We start from the raw sequence: 16,979 nt of genomic DNA, 5'->3' as shown, positions 1-16,979 counted from the left end.
GGATTCTCGTCGAGAATATTCATCTTCTTGTCAATTGGCCCAGGGATTCTGCATAAATTATTAAAATGGAAAAAGACACTTTAAGTACTGCCTACAATTAATTAAATTTTAAATCTACAATGTGCCCTGAAATTAAAGCTTTTGGTTATCTTCTAAATGTATTCAATTACCAAAACGAACTCGCGAATTTCTATTTGCAATAATTGTAAACAATGTTTTTGTACAATCCCACAGCAATTTCGATTTCTTATTGTTCGATATTCCTTAAAAAAGTTGTTATGGTCCGAATAAATGAAATAGCGCTTGTATTTTCATTCATTTGAAATATAACCGTCTTACATGGCAGATCACGTACGGTCCATATCTCTGGCTGTCTTCAGATATTAAGCCTTTTTGACGTTTGACTGTTTGACAAAAGTAATATCGCATCCAAAGTATTATTACTTACTAACCATGGTTCCGTTTATACAGGTAGTCAAGTGAGTCCTATACAAGATGTCAGCTTTGAGCTATCGCCTTCAATCATTCTAATAGTACAATCAAAAGTATTACTGCTTCCGAGGAAAGAGCGGAAATCTGCGAGGGAAATATTTACTGTGTTCAGTCGATAAATGTGTGATAAGGTCAACAGAGCTTTTACTCGGAAGGATGAGGAGGATGCAAATTCGAGAGAGGATTTATGATCCTTAGCGTCAGGTTACTGGTTACATAGGATGAAGTCTGAAAATTAATTAAATCTTTCTCGGACATGGTCGTTTTGACTTTTCAAATACTTTGAAGTTTTTATGCTGTAGGAACCTCTTCGGATTCAGCATGTTTAACAATCATAATACGAGTAACCAGACTGTTGATCATATGGTCAATGATGGATGCAGGCAACATGTAATTACAAAGGCCGAGAACATTGGAAAGCTATCGGCCTACGTCATCGTATTTGCAATTTCACTTTTTGGGAATATTCTCATTGTGAATGTAATCTGTAAAAGCAAGAAGATGCACAGAAATACCAACCTTTTGATTCTGAACATGGCCATTTCGGATTTAATCATACCAGTTTTTGTGATTCCTAAAAGAGTTGTGCAAATCGCTTTGGAATTACCTTCAGCAAAATGGCTTCTTTCTGGAGTAACAGGAGAAATAGCTTGCAAGCTGATGACATTCATGCAAGATTTTTCAGGTGGGGTCTCAACTCTTACACTGGTTTTGATAGCCTTAGAAAGACTAGTGGCCGTCGCGTTTCCACTCCGCGCCAAAATGATCACATACAGGTTGCGTGTGACATTAATCATTTTGTCTTGGTTGATTGTTGCAGCCATTTATGCTCCATATTTCTACATCTTCAAACTATTTGAAGTTAATTCTGAAGTGTATTGCATTGCAAGCTGGGAACCCGCTTTTGAAGAGCCCGCTACTGGGAAATTCTACATTACTTTTCTTTGCATTTCGGTGGTTTTAATTCCTTTCAGTCTTATAGCTGGGATATACACAGTTATAGTGTCGATTCTGGTCAGGCAAAGGAACCACTTGCAAGGAGCAGTTCGCGGAGGAATTATACGAGACAAACTGAACAAAAATGTGCTGAAAATGGCTGTTACAATTGTAGTGATATTTGCTATTTGTTGGGCTCCAGTCAATATCAATCTGCTTCTTTCGACATTTTTCCCAAACTCTAAATATAAATGGTGCACTCCCCATGCTTTTTCATTCTCTGCTGAGTTCCTTGTGACCGCCAACGCTGCTATGAATCCTTTTGTATATTTTGGATTCGTGGAAAATTATCGACGTAACCTTAAGAGAATTCTCACCAAGTCTATCTTGCGCACGAGCGTAAAGGAAACTGGAAGGAGGCAAAACGTTCGGCGCGAAACATTTGAACTGACTTCCATGACTTGCGATAGAGTGCCTAGCTCTGAGAGCACGGCTTCGGGAATTCGGATGATCTCGTTAAAGAGCCTAGATACAAGATTCAGCAGCGAAGTAACAATAGCGGAGAACCTGTCACTTAATGAAAATTGATCTATACTCCTTGTATTAAGAGTTTGTTTCAGTTGCACATTGTTAACCTGGAATAAGCTCTGGAATTACCGTTAAAAGATGGCATGGGTTGGGTTTATGGCTTGAACGTGGTATAAAGTAAATGAAAAATGATCAAAATATACCCAGCTGGGATAATCATGTTCTTTTTGACCGTCAGGAAAACAAAAAAATCCGAAGACAGGCTCGGTTCCTCAAGGAATTGTACATAATTACAACTTCTTCAGCTGATGGTTAGAAGTTAAATTTGAACGAACAGTATTAGATCGTTTCTGCGTCAGTCGTTAGAGTTGAAATGAATGTAGAGTCATTTGGATAATCGGAAATATATTTTGCCAAGACAGACCTCGTTTCTCAAAAAGGAGTTTAATCCCTGGGTAGCTAGTTAATTATGCAAGACTTGTCATCATTCACCAGTATGTCCTTCACTTTGATTTCTGTTTTGTAAGAGATGCATCTAGGATCGAACTGACATAATTGAGGAGTTTAGCGCTATGCTGACGCCCATCAAAATAATTCAATGAACTTTAACCAAAATTAATAAATACCTCATGTTTCCGCGGAGAACTACCGTTACGGCACGTGTTTTATGTAACAAACTTAATTAAGTGTATCAACCATTGTGGAATATCTGCCAACAAGTTAAGCGTGAAACGAAATTTGGGTTGATATCATGCCTCGACCTAAAGAAAAAAAAGGTAATAATAATAGTAATAATAATAATAATAATCAGTGAAAAAAAAAAACGAATGTATTTGCTACCTTAAGTTGAACTTTCAGAGCTGTTCCCCTTTGCAGATATTAGCCTGGGTTAGACTCCTAGTTTTTGGGGACTACCGAGGAAACGACGTGAGCTTGAGAAAAACTGTGAAGAACCGCTTTTGGTCCTAACTAACGGAGAGCTTGGCAAAAGGTCTGGTTTCCTTGAGAAGCTTTATTAAGCAAACTTGAAAAACAGTGAAGAACCGCTTTTTGGTCTTAGCTAACGGAGAGCCTGGAAAAAGTTCTGGTTTCTCTTAGAAGTTTCATCAACCAACCTGATGGTATTCCATTTTTGGTACTCGAAGTTGGTTTCGTGGATAACCATCTTCATTTAGCTGGAAAACATTTGGAAAGGCCACTTGAAAAGAGCTGAATAGTATTTCGATAGTTATAAGCTTGTTTCAATAAATATTAATACCGTAGAGCACACTTTTGGATGTCTACTTGTTTTTGTATTATGTAACCTAAGTTAAAATAAGGCTTGACAAGGATCACACAAAAGTAAAAACCTGACCCCACCGATGACATCTCTGTTTCTAATTCTGTATTTGCCTTTGGTCAGTTGGTTAAAAGTAGCTATCAGCTTTTTTTGTCTACCTTTTTACTCTCACAAGCTAATCGGCGATAGAATAATGATGATCTTATTTTATCAACACGCGAGTATAAATAGGCAGCAGCGAACTGTCAGGTATAAGTTGTATTGAATTGATATTCAACCAAAGATGAACACAATGCTGTTTCTATCCTGTCTAAAGCTCTCGGTTACTAAGCAAGCAGTCGCGCATGCTCGCTTACCAGTTTTCGCGCATCCTCTTTTCGCCTGTCTCCACACACTTAAAGCCTGTAATAAACCCCGATAGATACATTAAGAAATGATTTTCTTTGACACACGTTCTGTATTGTAAGAGGAGAAAAAGACCAATTCTTACTGTAATATTTAAAACAATCATGACAAACTTCCAAGCAACATAAAAAAAGGAATTTATTTTGAACAGGCACGAGAGTATGAGAAAGAAAGAAAGTTCCTGCTCTTGAAATCAAACCTGCGAATATCGGATTTCGTTATAAAAACATTCGTTATTGAATTAATCCAGCTTCGTTGATATAGTTTGTTTTTGTTGCTAGATGTGTAAAAAAAGCTATCTCTCTAAGATCCCATAATTATGAGACTAAATAAACTCACGAACATGCGTCATTTCGTTGAAAGATTAACTAAGCTGGAGATGTATCTCCCTTTATATATTTTCTACTTCAATGTTGAGACATTTAAAACGGTTTCGGGTTTTAATCGACCCACATTAAAGCTTTAATGAACCGTTGTAGATCATTTCGGGTCCAAAGTAATAGCCGTACGCGCCGGAGGTATTTTCAATTGATAGTCTTAGTGGCTAATTGTTTTGTAACGGTGAGGTTTTTAACTTGAAGCAGGAAACCCTTTTGAGTTTTAATATTTACAAAATCAGCAAGTGCTTCTTTGATAAAAGAGCATTACCGCTGTGCGCAATTCTTTGAGCTTATACAAACCCGAACTTGCAAGACGAACAAGCTTCCAGATTCAGTAGCCGTGTGCGTCACACAACCATTCAAGCCAACCTATCGGTATCATTTTCGATCCGGGAGTTCGTCTTATTCTGACGGTTTTTTGTCCTATCAGGTAACGAAAACACCTGTTAGATGAAATAATCACTTTCTTAAGGTAGATCTTAGTCTTGCATAATCTTTTCCTTTGTTCAAGGGATATCCTGCGGTCATTTAGATAACTATATTTCTTTAGCAAAGGTCTGAAAATGTAAAAAAAGATATAAATTTGGGTTTTAGCAGTACACCTGGCCACAAGCTCCAAGTGGAAGCTTTTAACGTTTCTTGAAGCCGTAGCCTGGCTTATCTGGTGGAGACTCCAGCGAGTTATACTATGTTTGACATTTACAATGCAAGTAACCAGACTGTTGGTCTGATGACCGATGATGGATGCACGTCACGCATAGTCACTACGGCCGAGAAAGCCGGTAAGTTGTCTGCGTACGTAACTATTTCTGCGATGGCCCTCATTGGAAATATTCTCATAATCCACGTGCTTCTTAAAAACAAGAGTTTGCAACGAAACATCCACCTTTTCATTCTGAACATGGCGATCTCGGAGCTAATCATATCAGTTTTCGAGATCCCGAGAAGAGTTGTAGAAATCGCTTTGGAAATGCCTTCAGCTAAATGGCTACATTCTGAAGTAACAGGAGAAATAACTTGTAAGCTGCTGAGCTTCATTCCAGATTTTTCGGGCGTGGTCTCTAATCTTACACTGGTTTTAATCGCCTTAGAAAGACTAGTGGCCGTCGCGTTTCCTCTCCGCGCCAAAATGATAACCTACAGGTTAAGGGTGATTATGGTCATGCTGACTTGGGTTGTTGGTGCAGCCATTTATGCTCCATATTTTTTTATCTTTAAACTATTTGAAGTTGACTCTGATGTGTACTGCATTGCAACCTGGGAGCCCGCTTTTGAAGAGCCCTCGACTGGAAAATTCTACATCACTTTAATTTGTATCTCGGGGATTTTAATTCCTTTCAGCCTTATAGCTAGTGTGTACACGATTATAGTGGTTGTTTTGCTAAGGAAAAGGAACGCTATGAGAGGTGAGGTTTTCGGAGGAATTTATCGCGATAAAATGCACAAAAATGTGCTAAGAATGGCGGTGACGATTGTTGTCATGTTTGCCATTTGTTGGGCTCCACTCAATATCAATCTGTTTCTTTCGATATTTGTTTCGAACTCTAAAAATGTATGGTGCAATCCTCATGCGTTTGCATTTGCTACAGGATTCCTTGTGTACGCCAACACTGCTTTCAATCCGTTTGTATATTTTGGCTTCGTGGGAAATTATCGTCGTAGTCTGCGGAATGCCATATTTGGTACGTTCCTCCCGGTCAGAATTCGGGAGGCAGTTGTCAGACTCATCCCAAAACGTCGTAAAGGGTTTTAGCTGACATCCATTCCCTGCAATGAAGTCAGATCAGCTCAAGTGATCTCCTTAACGAAATTACACAGCAAATGTGAAAGTGAAGATAGAGTGGAAAGGGAGCAACACCAATCGATATCGACGTTGTAAAAAGGGTTACTGTTTCAAGTAATGTAAAACGATGAAGATCCCTTTCGGGTAATATTTTTTCTTAAGCTGTTCTCAACTTTGCACAAACGTAACTATGTATTCCGATAAAGGCTGATAGTTTCGAAAGAAACTGTTTGGGGCTGCGTCGGTGGGAGTAACGAAATAATTTGGATATATCAACAAAGTTGAAATGGTAAATTAGCCACCGTAATGATTACAAAAGCGGACGTTTCGAGCGTTAGCCCTTCGTCGGAGCGAATGACGAAGGGCTAATGCTCGAAACGTCAGCTTTTGTAATCATTACGGTGGCTAATTTACCATTTCAACTTTGTTGATATATCCAAATTATTACGTATTCCGATAATTCCATGGGGGTTAAATTGATTTGACGTTATGCCTGGACCTAAAAACAAAACAAAACAAAACATAGGTAACTTGCGCGTGCTTGTGTTTTTCTCAGAGTTTAAATCAGTAGCTGGCAGATAGCCATGAATATTTCTTATCTGGGTTTTTGTGCTCCAATGGGCTGATCTGCAAATTAACTCAGTAATGGCGATCTTATTGATCTGTGAGCGTAAATATGTTTTGTATTTTATTGCTCCTCTTCTTTAATATATATGTGCAATAATTAGTGTAAAGTTTATAACTTATCCATGAGAGAAAGTTAAGTCCTAATTCCTACTTACACGTTGCAACTTCACGCCAATTTATGTTATTCCAAAATGGTTTATACAGCTGAATGCTCGAGTTATTCCTCTGGGTATTCAAGTTCCGAACAATTTTGGTTTCCTTCGTTTGGGAAAAGGGGAGATCTCTTGATAAAGACCTAAAGCGGTCTTAAAGGAATGAAACTATAGTGCTATAAGCTATTGTTTCGTTCTTGGATGATAAACTTAAAAAAAGAAACGTCAAATTTTATCCAATGGTCGTCCGATCTGTGTAGGGGTCTGCCTTATCGAGCGAAATCTGACGACAACACCGAGAAACGGCAATGAGCCAGAATAAATCGACGCGAAGTTGTCATGAAAAGGATTTTTTTTTAATTGGCTCACATTAAGAACTGTATGATACTTACATTTCTCACATTACGATTTTTGTTTAAATAATTATATCATCGTCTACATACTGTACAATACTTACAATACTTACACTACTTAGAATAGGTGAGGAAGCAACTATTTATGAGAGGTAATAGAAAGAGTATTAGAAACCATTTTATCCTCAATTTAAGGCTTACAATGTATGTGGAGCCATTTGGATAATAGCAAAAGTATTTTACAAAGACATGCTTCGTATCTCCAAAAGGAGTTTAGTCCTTGGGTAGCTAGTTAATTATGCAAGACCTATCATCCTTCACCAGGGTTTCCTTCACTTCTATTTCTACTGTGTAAGAGGTGCATCTAGGATCGAACTGTAAATATTGAAGAGTTTAGCGCTATGCTGATGCCCATTGTCATCAGTTAAAGAACTTGAACCAAAATCAGTAAATATCTCATGCTTCAATCGAAAATTACCGATACGATACGTGTTTTACATAACAAACCTAACAGAGTGTATCTACGGTTGTGGAATATCCAGCAAAAAGTTCAGAAGTCTTATGTATGAAAGTCATATATGTGTACTGCGGTTTTAAGAAATGTCTGAAAGAGGCCAAGGGTTCAAATTCCTGTATGGGCATGAAAAAACTCAGACCTTATTTTCATTACTACATAGTAGTGTTCATTATTGCGAGGGTCGCTTTCAGGTCTCTTAATTAAGCGTGAAACGAAATTTTATTTTGATTTTGTAACTCGACCTAACGAGAAATAGACAGAAATGTATTAATAATGATACTAAATAAGGAAACAGCGAGTTTATTTGTTACCTTTAGAAGAGATTTCAGAGCTGTTTCCCTTGCCAGACTCTCAGTTTTTAAGCACCAGTGAAAAAACGAAGTGAGCGTGAGAAAACAACCAATAACCGCTCTTTGGTCCTCACTAACGGAGAGCTTGGCAAAGGTTATGGTCACTTTAAGAAGCTGTTTAGAAACCAACCTGATGGTATTCTATTGTTGGTACTCGAAGTTGGTTTGGTAGACAATCATCATCATTTAGCTCGAAAGTATATTTGGAAAGGCCACTTGAAAACAGCGTTATCTAAGTAGTATTATTGATAGTTATCAACTTATTTCAATAAAATTCAATACATTAAAACACAATTGTGGATGTCTATTTTGTTTTTGCATTACGTAACCTAGGCTAAAATAAGGCGTGACAAGGATCACGCAAAAGTGAAAGAACCTGACCCCACTGGTGACATCCCTTTTTCTAAAACTGTATTTGCCTATGGTCACATTTGGTCCAAAGCTTAAATCACTTGCTCACATGTAGCTATCCACTTTTTTATATACTTTTTTGTAGTCTCATAGGCTAATCGGCGATAGAATAATGGTGATGTTATTTTATCTACCTTTGGATATAAATAGGAGCCAGTGAACTGTCAGCGAGACCTTAATAATTGCCAGATTTAGCGGGTTTGACTTGAATTAAATTGATATCCAATCAAAGAGGAGCACAATACTATTTTTAGCCTTTCCTTGGCTCTCGATCAGTAGGCAAGCTGTCGTGCATGCTCGCTTGCCAGTTTTCGCGCGTCCTCTTTTCGCTCGTCTCTACACACTTAAAGCCTGCAATAAGCCCCGATAGAAACATTTAAAAACGATCCCTGTGACATATGTTCTGTATTATAAGAGGAGACAAAGACAAATTTAAATGTAATATTTCCAAAAAAAATTGCGAAACACTCTTGCAACATAAGGAAACAAACGCAAGTTATTTAGAGTAAGGAGTGGTCTGAGGTCCGAGGTCTTAGGGTTTTCCAATTTCGAATACAATAAGCTGTAGCAGGTATTAATCTGAAAGCTGCAAGTAATGTTAAAAAAAAAAAAAAAACGATTGGGTATATTGTGCTCCAACACTAGAGAAAACACATACTCTCCAGTTCGCTTTATCGGCTTTGACACCAGTGTGTGACAAAGAAAAATAATTCGAAGTCAAAACCCTAGACCACCGTATTTCGTGCTCCAATGCACTACTGCTGAGCTTCAAAAAAGTTAGTTATTGAATTATTCCGGCTAGATCAAACTGAAAACATGACTTCTAATGACACATTTCGTTTTTATTGAAAGATACTTTCGGAAAAGTAATTTCTCTGAGCTTTCACATTCATCGTTTCGTTGGAAGGTTAACTAGCGCATGTGATCATCCTGGACATGTTCCTCCCTTTATACATTTTGTTCTTCCAAGTTTAGAAATTGAAAACGGTTTCGACTTCTAACCGATGAGTGTGGGTGGTTCACGTCGTGACAAACTTGATGTACAACCCGTTTTTACATCATGTCAGGTCCAAAGTGATAACGGTCGAAATTTTACTAGCAGTCTTAATGCCTGATTGTTTTGTAAGATTGAGGTTTATTTGCACTTAGCTTAGAGGAGAAAACCTTTTTGAGTTTTACTTTTTACAAAATTTGCAGATGCCTCATTCATTTTAGAGTAGCTTGAAGTCCTAAATGTAATAAATGTCTTAAATGTAATAAAGTCCTAAATGTAATAACATTTGGTCCCAAATGTTAGAAGCCTCCAATGCAATTGTTTGACTTCGCTAGTGCACTGTTGTTATTCTTAGGTTTCGCCCACGTGACCAATAGCTTGGCAAAGGTCACTATCCGCCATCTTGGTGTCCCTCGAACGCGGTAAACAAACCGTACCTAACGAAGAGTTCATGTGAGAAAGAAGGGGATAGTTTTATGCATTGTTGTTGGCTGTTCGAGAAAAAGTGGAAAGCATAAAGGCTAAGGATTTTTTTCGTATTGTACTTTAATAATTTTATCATTTCTATAGCGCAAAATTCATTAGATATATAATCTAATGCGCTATACCTAAGATCATTACAAATCAAGGGAAAGAACAGGAGGAACTAGAAGTTGCTGTATGGTTCGAGGCTTGCGGCTGTTGTAGATCCTCCATTTTTTGGTCGAGCTTTTCTCTGAGCTTCTTAGCCGATGAGAAATCGATGTCTTTAGCCCTCACATACGGTACTTCATTGACATAATTATGTCAGCAAAATCCATGAGCATTTTACCTGAGTGCAAGCGAGCTTGAGGTGTCACGAAAACTCAGACCCCGAAAACTCAGACCCCTCGAAAATCCAAGAGATAAACTCTACTCATGATCACTCCTGGTAATGCCGCGTATATTTTGACCTTTTGGGTCTTGATCCAACTGAAGCAGCAAAAATAAGGCCGCAAGTTGCACGTTTCGCAAAATCGTCCGATCGTTGAGTATTAAAACATTTAAAGGGATAGAAGACTTCATTAAGCTTAGATTTCCTCCATTTTTCCAGTTAATTTTGAGCTTTTCATTCACAGTTAACTGGATCAAATGCGCTCGCTCCAACACTAAAGTATTAAAATGTGGCGTGATTTTGACGAGCCAAAAGGGACGTTTGTTTCCTTTTTTTTACTTCGTCGCAAAAATCCTTGTTGTCGCTCTGTTAAAATTCTTAAATATTTCGCGATAATAATGGATACAACCAGAGACTCGGCCCACCAGTCCCAAAACGGAGACAATTTAGCGACCCTTGGGCTTGAGTTCTTAAATGAGGCAGAAAGAGAAAAACAACGGGAAAGAAGACTCGGCATCAGCGCCGTCACGATTCGCTTCACTGAAGAATCACTCTTGAAATTGTTGTCCGTCTTTCGCGTCGGATTTGTTGCATTATTCCACCGGTTTTGTTATAAATCAATTGGTTCCTGCTTTATGCTATGCACTATCGAATTATGGACACTTTGGAAGTTTGGAGAGCACTTCGAGGGGTCTGAGTTTTCGGGGTCTGAGTTTTCGTGACACCCAGCGAGCTTGCCATGAATTCGAGTAGTTGCCTCTAAATGAAATAAAACACTTGCGATATGTGAGCATGACTCAGCCAGTCCAGCTTTGCATCCCAAGCAATGGGCTGACAAAATAGTCCCGTCGTTTTCGGAAATGACCCAAATGTTCACTAAAGGATCATTCATATGCTGTGAATGCCAAACTCGTGCTCTCACGACATACTTGTCGTCGATTACTTTGCCTACAACTGAGGTTACAAATCCCTACACTATTTGATTAAACGCCTCCAGACTCTTGAACGCCTTGAACTGCTTCTTGGTGTAGAATCTGGTCTCAAGAACGAGGTAACTCAGCAAGTCCGACACTTCCACAGGAGGCAAGCATTTTGGACTGAACTTTTCGGCTGGTATGCTTGCGGGGTCAACCCCAATGACCAAGATCTTTTGCAAACACCTTTCCTTTATCCAACTCTCTAAGCTTTCGGCATACTCAGAGAGCACTGGGATACCTCAAGATGAATGCCAGGTACTTTTATCGCTTTTTTCTTTCTGGATATTCATGTAGTTGGCGAAAAAATACGGCGATAAGAGAGAGGGCTTAACTATAGAAATCGACTAATTATTCATAGATTTGACACCCGAGGGACACCAACATGGCGGACACTAACTTCTGCAAAGCTTGTGACGTCACCTGAAAGCCAAGAATAGCGGACATCCACATTGAAGTGTTAGTGACAGCTGATGCACCAAAAAATCCTTGGACCAGTATTCATGACACATTGCGGGCTTGCTGATATCAATCAGCATCTCTTTGCTTGCTAGACTCGAGCCGAGTAGCATTGGCTGCAGACTACTAGACTAGTTGCATCAAATGACAGCTGGCAAAAGAATGAGTACGATGACCAATACCTCCATATATCACTGGCTCAGACTCTTAAGTAATCATGATAGACTTTGGAAAAATGTGATTGCGTTATACTTGTGTGATCAGTGATGGAGGTACAAGTCATAAACCAATTTACAAACTTGAACAAGGGAGTCTGCGGACTTGTAGGTTCTGACAATTTGCAGGCTCGGATATACATTTTTTTTGTCTTTCCTTTCTTGACCAGAGTTATTGCTTTCAAATTCTCGAGTGTTTTCGCGAGTATATGAATGAAGACAAGATAATTTTACTTTCCAAGAGAACATAATTGTGGACAATTATGTTCTTTTGATCTTGAAATGCATGCAACAAATCCGACAAACGAAAAAGGTACTGCATGGGTCTGCATCAATTTATATACTCAGTGACTTACATTAAGCAGGTGTAAATGAAAAGCTGCTGACCAGCACATGAAAAATTATTGTTTATGTTAAAGGCTGTAAATGATGTCCCGGTCCTGTAAAATTTGTGTTCTTACTTTCTCTGAGATTAGAGTGTAGGCCGTTTTTTCATGGTCTACTAATTGATTCAAAGAAAAAAAAAAGGAAACATGACTTGAATCCAAGTTGGATTTTCAACCATCAGTGAAGTTTAGTGATCATGAACTAGTGAGAAATGTTTCTAATGCCACTCTGTTGGGCTTGGACATTGATAGTCACCTATCGTTTAGTGAACATGTTGATAAAATTTGTAACAAGCTTTCGCAGCGTATAGCACTTCTCAGAAAAATCATAGTTTATCTGCCTCCTAGGCAAAGATTATTATATACAACTAGATAATTCATCCTATAATTACCTACCCTACTGTTATCTGGTCATGTTGTCATAAAGAGTCTTTGAACAGAGTATTGAAGCTGCAAAAAAGGGCTGCTAGGGTTATTCTGTCTGCCGATAGAGATTCGCCATCAGTACGTTTATTTAATAAGTTAAAATAGATTCCTTTTTCTGAAGAAAATAAGATAAGCTGTTGTTCTTTAGTTTTTAAACTTATTAAAGGTACCTTACCCAATTACTTAATTCAAAATTTTACTGTTAACAATGAAGTCCACTCCAGAAATACTAAGTATGCTAAATTTAATTTAGTTTGTCCTAAGTATATACGCGAGACAGAAGGTGGAAAGTCTTTCTTAGTCAGAGCTTGCAGACTATGGAATAAATTATCTTTAGACTTAAGACGTAAAGATTCTCTTCCTGCATTTAAGAAGAGTCTTTTTAATGTAATTTTTAAAAAACAGTGTAGTCTAAATCATTTTACTATTCAGCTTAATTTTTACTCTTATTTTTAATCGAGGGCCACAAGTTCATTAGCTTAACGTAGCTCCATTTTCTGCCTTTAAAAGCACACACAACCCACAATTCCTCTATTCGCTCCGACGAAGGGCTAACGCTCGAAACGTCAGCTTTTGTAATCGTTACGGTGGCCAATTTACCCTTTCAACTTTGTTGATATATCCAAATTACTTCATTAGCTTTTAGCTATTTAGTGCTACCCTCTATAAATAAAGTGTTTACTTACTTACTTAGTTACTATGGTTTGCTCGACGTACTGATCTCCTTAACGATCAAACATTAGATAATTATAGGTTATTTTCATGGTTGCTGAGCGCGTACGATTTTTTTTCACAAGTTGTGTAAAACAAACCAACGAGCGCAGCGAGTGAGTTTGTTTTACACAACGAGTGAATAAAAATCGTACAAGCGAACTAACCGTGAAATAACTTATTTATTATATACATACCGAGATTCATAAGCGAACAGAACTGTGATAAACATATCTTCATTTTCTTTCAAAGGAAAGCAACGCGCGGTCAAGCCGCCGTTCGGGAGTTGCACTGAAATGGCTTCCTTGTAAAATACTTCTTTACATCTAAATTATCAAGAGAAAATGCTGTTAAAAGACAGGACTAAGTAGAATAAATTGGACATCCTGAAAATATGTCGAAATAGTTCTATGGAAGTTTAAAATTTGAAATAAAGAAGTGAAAACCCGAGAGTTAATTTTTTTGTTTTTGTTTCGCTTTTCAAAAGAAGAAATTCGTGGAACAGAGCGACATCGTGTTTGGTCTTTTTCTTGGTGTTTTCATTTTCCTGTCCGCCGTCTATGAACTCTTCTACTGATGAATCTAGGCTCTGAAAACGGTTAGTCTGATTTGAAGCCATCTTTCTAAAGAAAAATGCGCCTAAGCTCTTAGAAATATGCTATTTGTCAGTCAAGAGGAGCGGCGAGCGAGCGACACGGTTTTGTTCACTAGTGAAATAATGATATAGCCAATCAGAGCGTCGATACGTCGTTTTTCATTAGTGAAAAAAAAATGGTATGACCAATCAGATGGCTCCTCTAGCGCGAAGAGACTATTTTTATCTCGATGCTTTTTGGCGCGTGAATCTCGGTATGTATATAATAAAACAGCATAACCTGACTATGAAACGGACTGTTCATCTAAAGGGGGTAAGTTTCTAAAGAAACTGTGGTGCTGCGTCGGTGGGGGTAAGAAGGTAATTTGGTTATTTATTATATAGATACTGATGAAATACTAGCATTTTTCCTTTTACTAAAAAATCAGTATCTTCATCGCGCGCTGTGAAGAAATTACTATTTTTATCTTTCACGTGTCAAGATATTGGTATCGCAATGGTTACTGACATAAATTTTTCTCTTCTTCATTAGAATTTGGACTTTTTGGAACAAATAATTTTATTATCGTCTTCAATTCTCCTTTATAACTTTATATCCGAGTTTTATAACATTTTTGTGACAGGCATTTTACGATAGGTGACCACTTTAATTGCACTATTTTGCAGTTTCGAAAAAGTTGTGTTTTAGTGGAAATTTTATCAGTATCTATAAAATAAACAGAACATTACATGGCCACTTGGGGATACGAATTTTATCTTCTCGTGCTGAAAGTATGTCTCACGAGTGAGCGAAGCTCACTCGTGAGAGATAGATACTTACAGGACTCGAAGATAAAATTCATTTCCCCGCGGGGCCATGTAATATCCTCTGTATATCAACTATGTTGAAATTGTAATTTGGCCAACGCAAAGAGTTAAAAAGCTGACGTTTCGAGCGTTAGCCCTTCGTCATCGCTCTGACCACGGGCTAACGCTCGAAACGTCAAGATTTTCCCCTTAACGTTGTATTGATTGATTGAACTGACTGTGAAAACATGATTGGTGATGATAAAAATAGTAAAAAAAAAAAAATGCTAGAAACATCTCACTAGCCTGTGAAATATTTCCGGCAGTTTTCTTTGAGATCTACATTGAATGTTGCACGCTAATACTTGCATTGATTGAACTTGAGATTTTTTGCTATAGCTGGCCCATAAAGATAGTGAAAACTCTGAAGGGAACAGGAAATCCTCTGCTTTAGCGGAAGACGTCTATGAAGCCCTGCTCGACCTCGTTGAAGGCAAAGCACAACCACCAGTGAAAGAACGGACGAGAGCAATGCGTGTAGCTGCTGTGCGATACTGGAGAGCCGGCGAAAGGATATCAGTCAAAGAAGACCATGGAGATAAAGCAGTTTATTACGAGGGGCGTCGAATTTTAAAATCATCAGAGGTGAACAAAGTAGTGGTTGTGGAATTTGAAAAAACCAAAGGATCTGGTGCGTGGAAGATGGCTTGATCTTTAGGGAACAACCCTTTTGGAGTAGGTCCAGCTAATATACAAACTATTCTAAACACAGACAAAAGTCATCATCATCGAAATGCTAAGTTTCTAAATAAGGCGAGGCTGAAACCTATTAGAGCCAGATACGTTCAAGTTAAGCGCCAAATAGATTTGATGGACATGAGCAGAAAGGATCCGCGAAAATGAATGGACATTTGTTTAGATACGTTGTAACAGTGATTGATGTTTTCAGCCGTTTTCTTTGGCTTCGTCCTCTGGAAAGCAAATCAAGCCAGATAATTGGAAATGAACTGGAAAGTGTTCATATGGAGCATGGATCGCTAGAGATAATCCAGTGCGACCAAGGAGGGGAGTTCTAGAAAGCCTTGAAAACACTTTGCGATCGCATGAATATAGAATTTAAGATCCCCTGAAACCACGAGGAAGGAAATTGTAAAGTACTTAGAAAGTAATCTGTGCGATAGCGGTGACCTCCCTCTTTTGAAGCATTTGGTAGATGACGAGTTCGCTTGTTGGGACGACTATTTAACTCATTTGGCACGAGATGATGAGATAACGCTGTATGCAGCGGCAAACTTGAACACCATCGACATCCAAGTAGAAGAGAGTTTAAGAAAGGACGACGGCGACGCCGTGGACAACGTCGCTTAAAAATTAAATTTATATTTTACCTTAAAAATATTTTACCTTAAAAATTAAACTTATATTTTACCTACGAGTCCCGCGATACTCTAGAGTCATTTAGCTTGTTTCTCACGGTCAAAACCATACAAAACTGAAATTGGAACACAGCCTTAATTAAGAAAAATAAATTTCAAAATCAGCGGTCGACGTTCATGTTCTCCAGACAACGCAAAGTTTGGTCATTTCATGCTGCTGTTTTGCAGAGAGCGCAAAGAAGTCTACAAAGATTTATAACGCACGCGCACAGCCATTGTTCTGCTGATTAAACCTTTTGTTTGGTATCGTTCCCGTTGTCGTTGCCGTCGTAGTTTTCTTAAACTCCCTAGTGTCTTCTCTAGGAGTTGGTGGGCAGCACGTGTTTAATCCGTCAGCGAGTGTTTCAGTAGCTAAAGTGTACCTTGAAAAGTTTGCTAATTGAGAACCAAGGTGAACTCTATGTGAGCTTGGAACAAGTTACGGATCACAACGACGGTAGTGAAGAAGACAACGAAGCAAATGACCCTGGAGAAGGAGAAATTTTGAAGGATTCACGGCAAATAAAATGCATATAGAGCAGGACTTTGCAATGGATGATACTGACGCAAAAAATGGACCTGATAGTATTGTCGACGATGGTAGCGACACGGACATGACAGCAGATATAACTATGGGATTACATATGGTAGATGGTGATAAGCTAATAGATGTTCAGTCTATTTCAGACGTGGACATTGACTTATTTGCGACGAGAAGAGATAAGTAATTTCACAGTAGAAGTCTTCTTCTCTGTAGTTGCAGTCGTAAGGTGTGGCCTGGCGACTAAGATTAGTTGCAGCTGGGGCGGTGTGTGCCAAGCACTCTGGCTGTACTGCACAATATCTGAAACCAGCGGTCAAACGTTGGGCATGCGCAAGGGGATCAATCTGGCCAGCCACGCATAAATTACCCCCGCAAAATATTAAACGAAATCATGTAGCGTCAACCGCC

The 16,979-nt window shown here is 38.5% G+C and overlaps 1 protein-coding gene and 1 pseudogene across 1 annotated transcript; both read left to right on the top strand.

Moving 5' to 3' along the window:
• The first annotated feature begins 678 nt into the window (after window positions 1-678).
• LOC111342918 (QRFP-like peptide receptor) lies at window positions 679-2,158 on the top strand. The gene has a single exon (XM_088732389.1). The coding sequence runs from the start codon at window positions 814-816 to the stop codon at window positions 2,014-2,016; it is 1,203 nt and encodes a 400-aa protein (XP_088588515.1). The 5' UTR covers window positions 679-813; the 3' UTR covers window positions 2,017-2,158.
• A 2,436-nt stretch (window positions 2,159-4,594) lies between these two features.
• LOC111342916 (pyroglutamylated RF-amide peptide receptor-like) lies at window positions 4,595-5,899 on the top strand (annotated as a pseudogene).
• Window positions 5,900-16,979: the final 11,080 nt, after the last annotated feature.

Source organism: Stylophora pistillata, chromosome 9 (genome assembly GCF_964205215.1).
Source record: "Stylophora pistillata chromosome 9, jaStyPist1.2, whole genome shotgun sequence".
Taxonomy (NCBI): domain Eukaryota; kingdom Metazoa; phylum Cnidaria; class Anthozoa; order Scleractinia; family Pocilloporidae; genus Stylophora; species Stylophora pistillata.
Note: the sequence above shows the minus strand (reverse complement) of the source record. Positions and strands in the feature narration are given on the sequence as shown.

Coding starts and splice junctions, on each gene's coding strand:
- LOC111342918 (XM_088732389.1), top strand. CDS start 814: ATGTTTAACAATCATAATACGAGTAACCAGACTGTTGATCATATGGTC.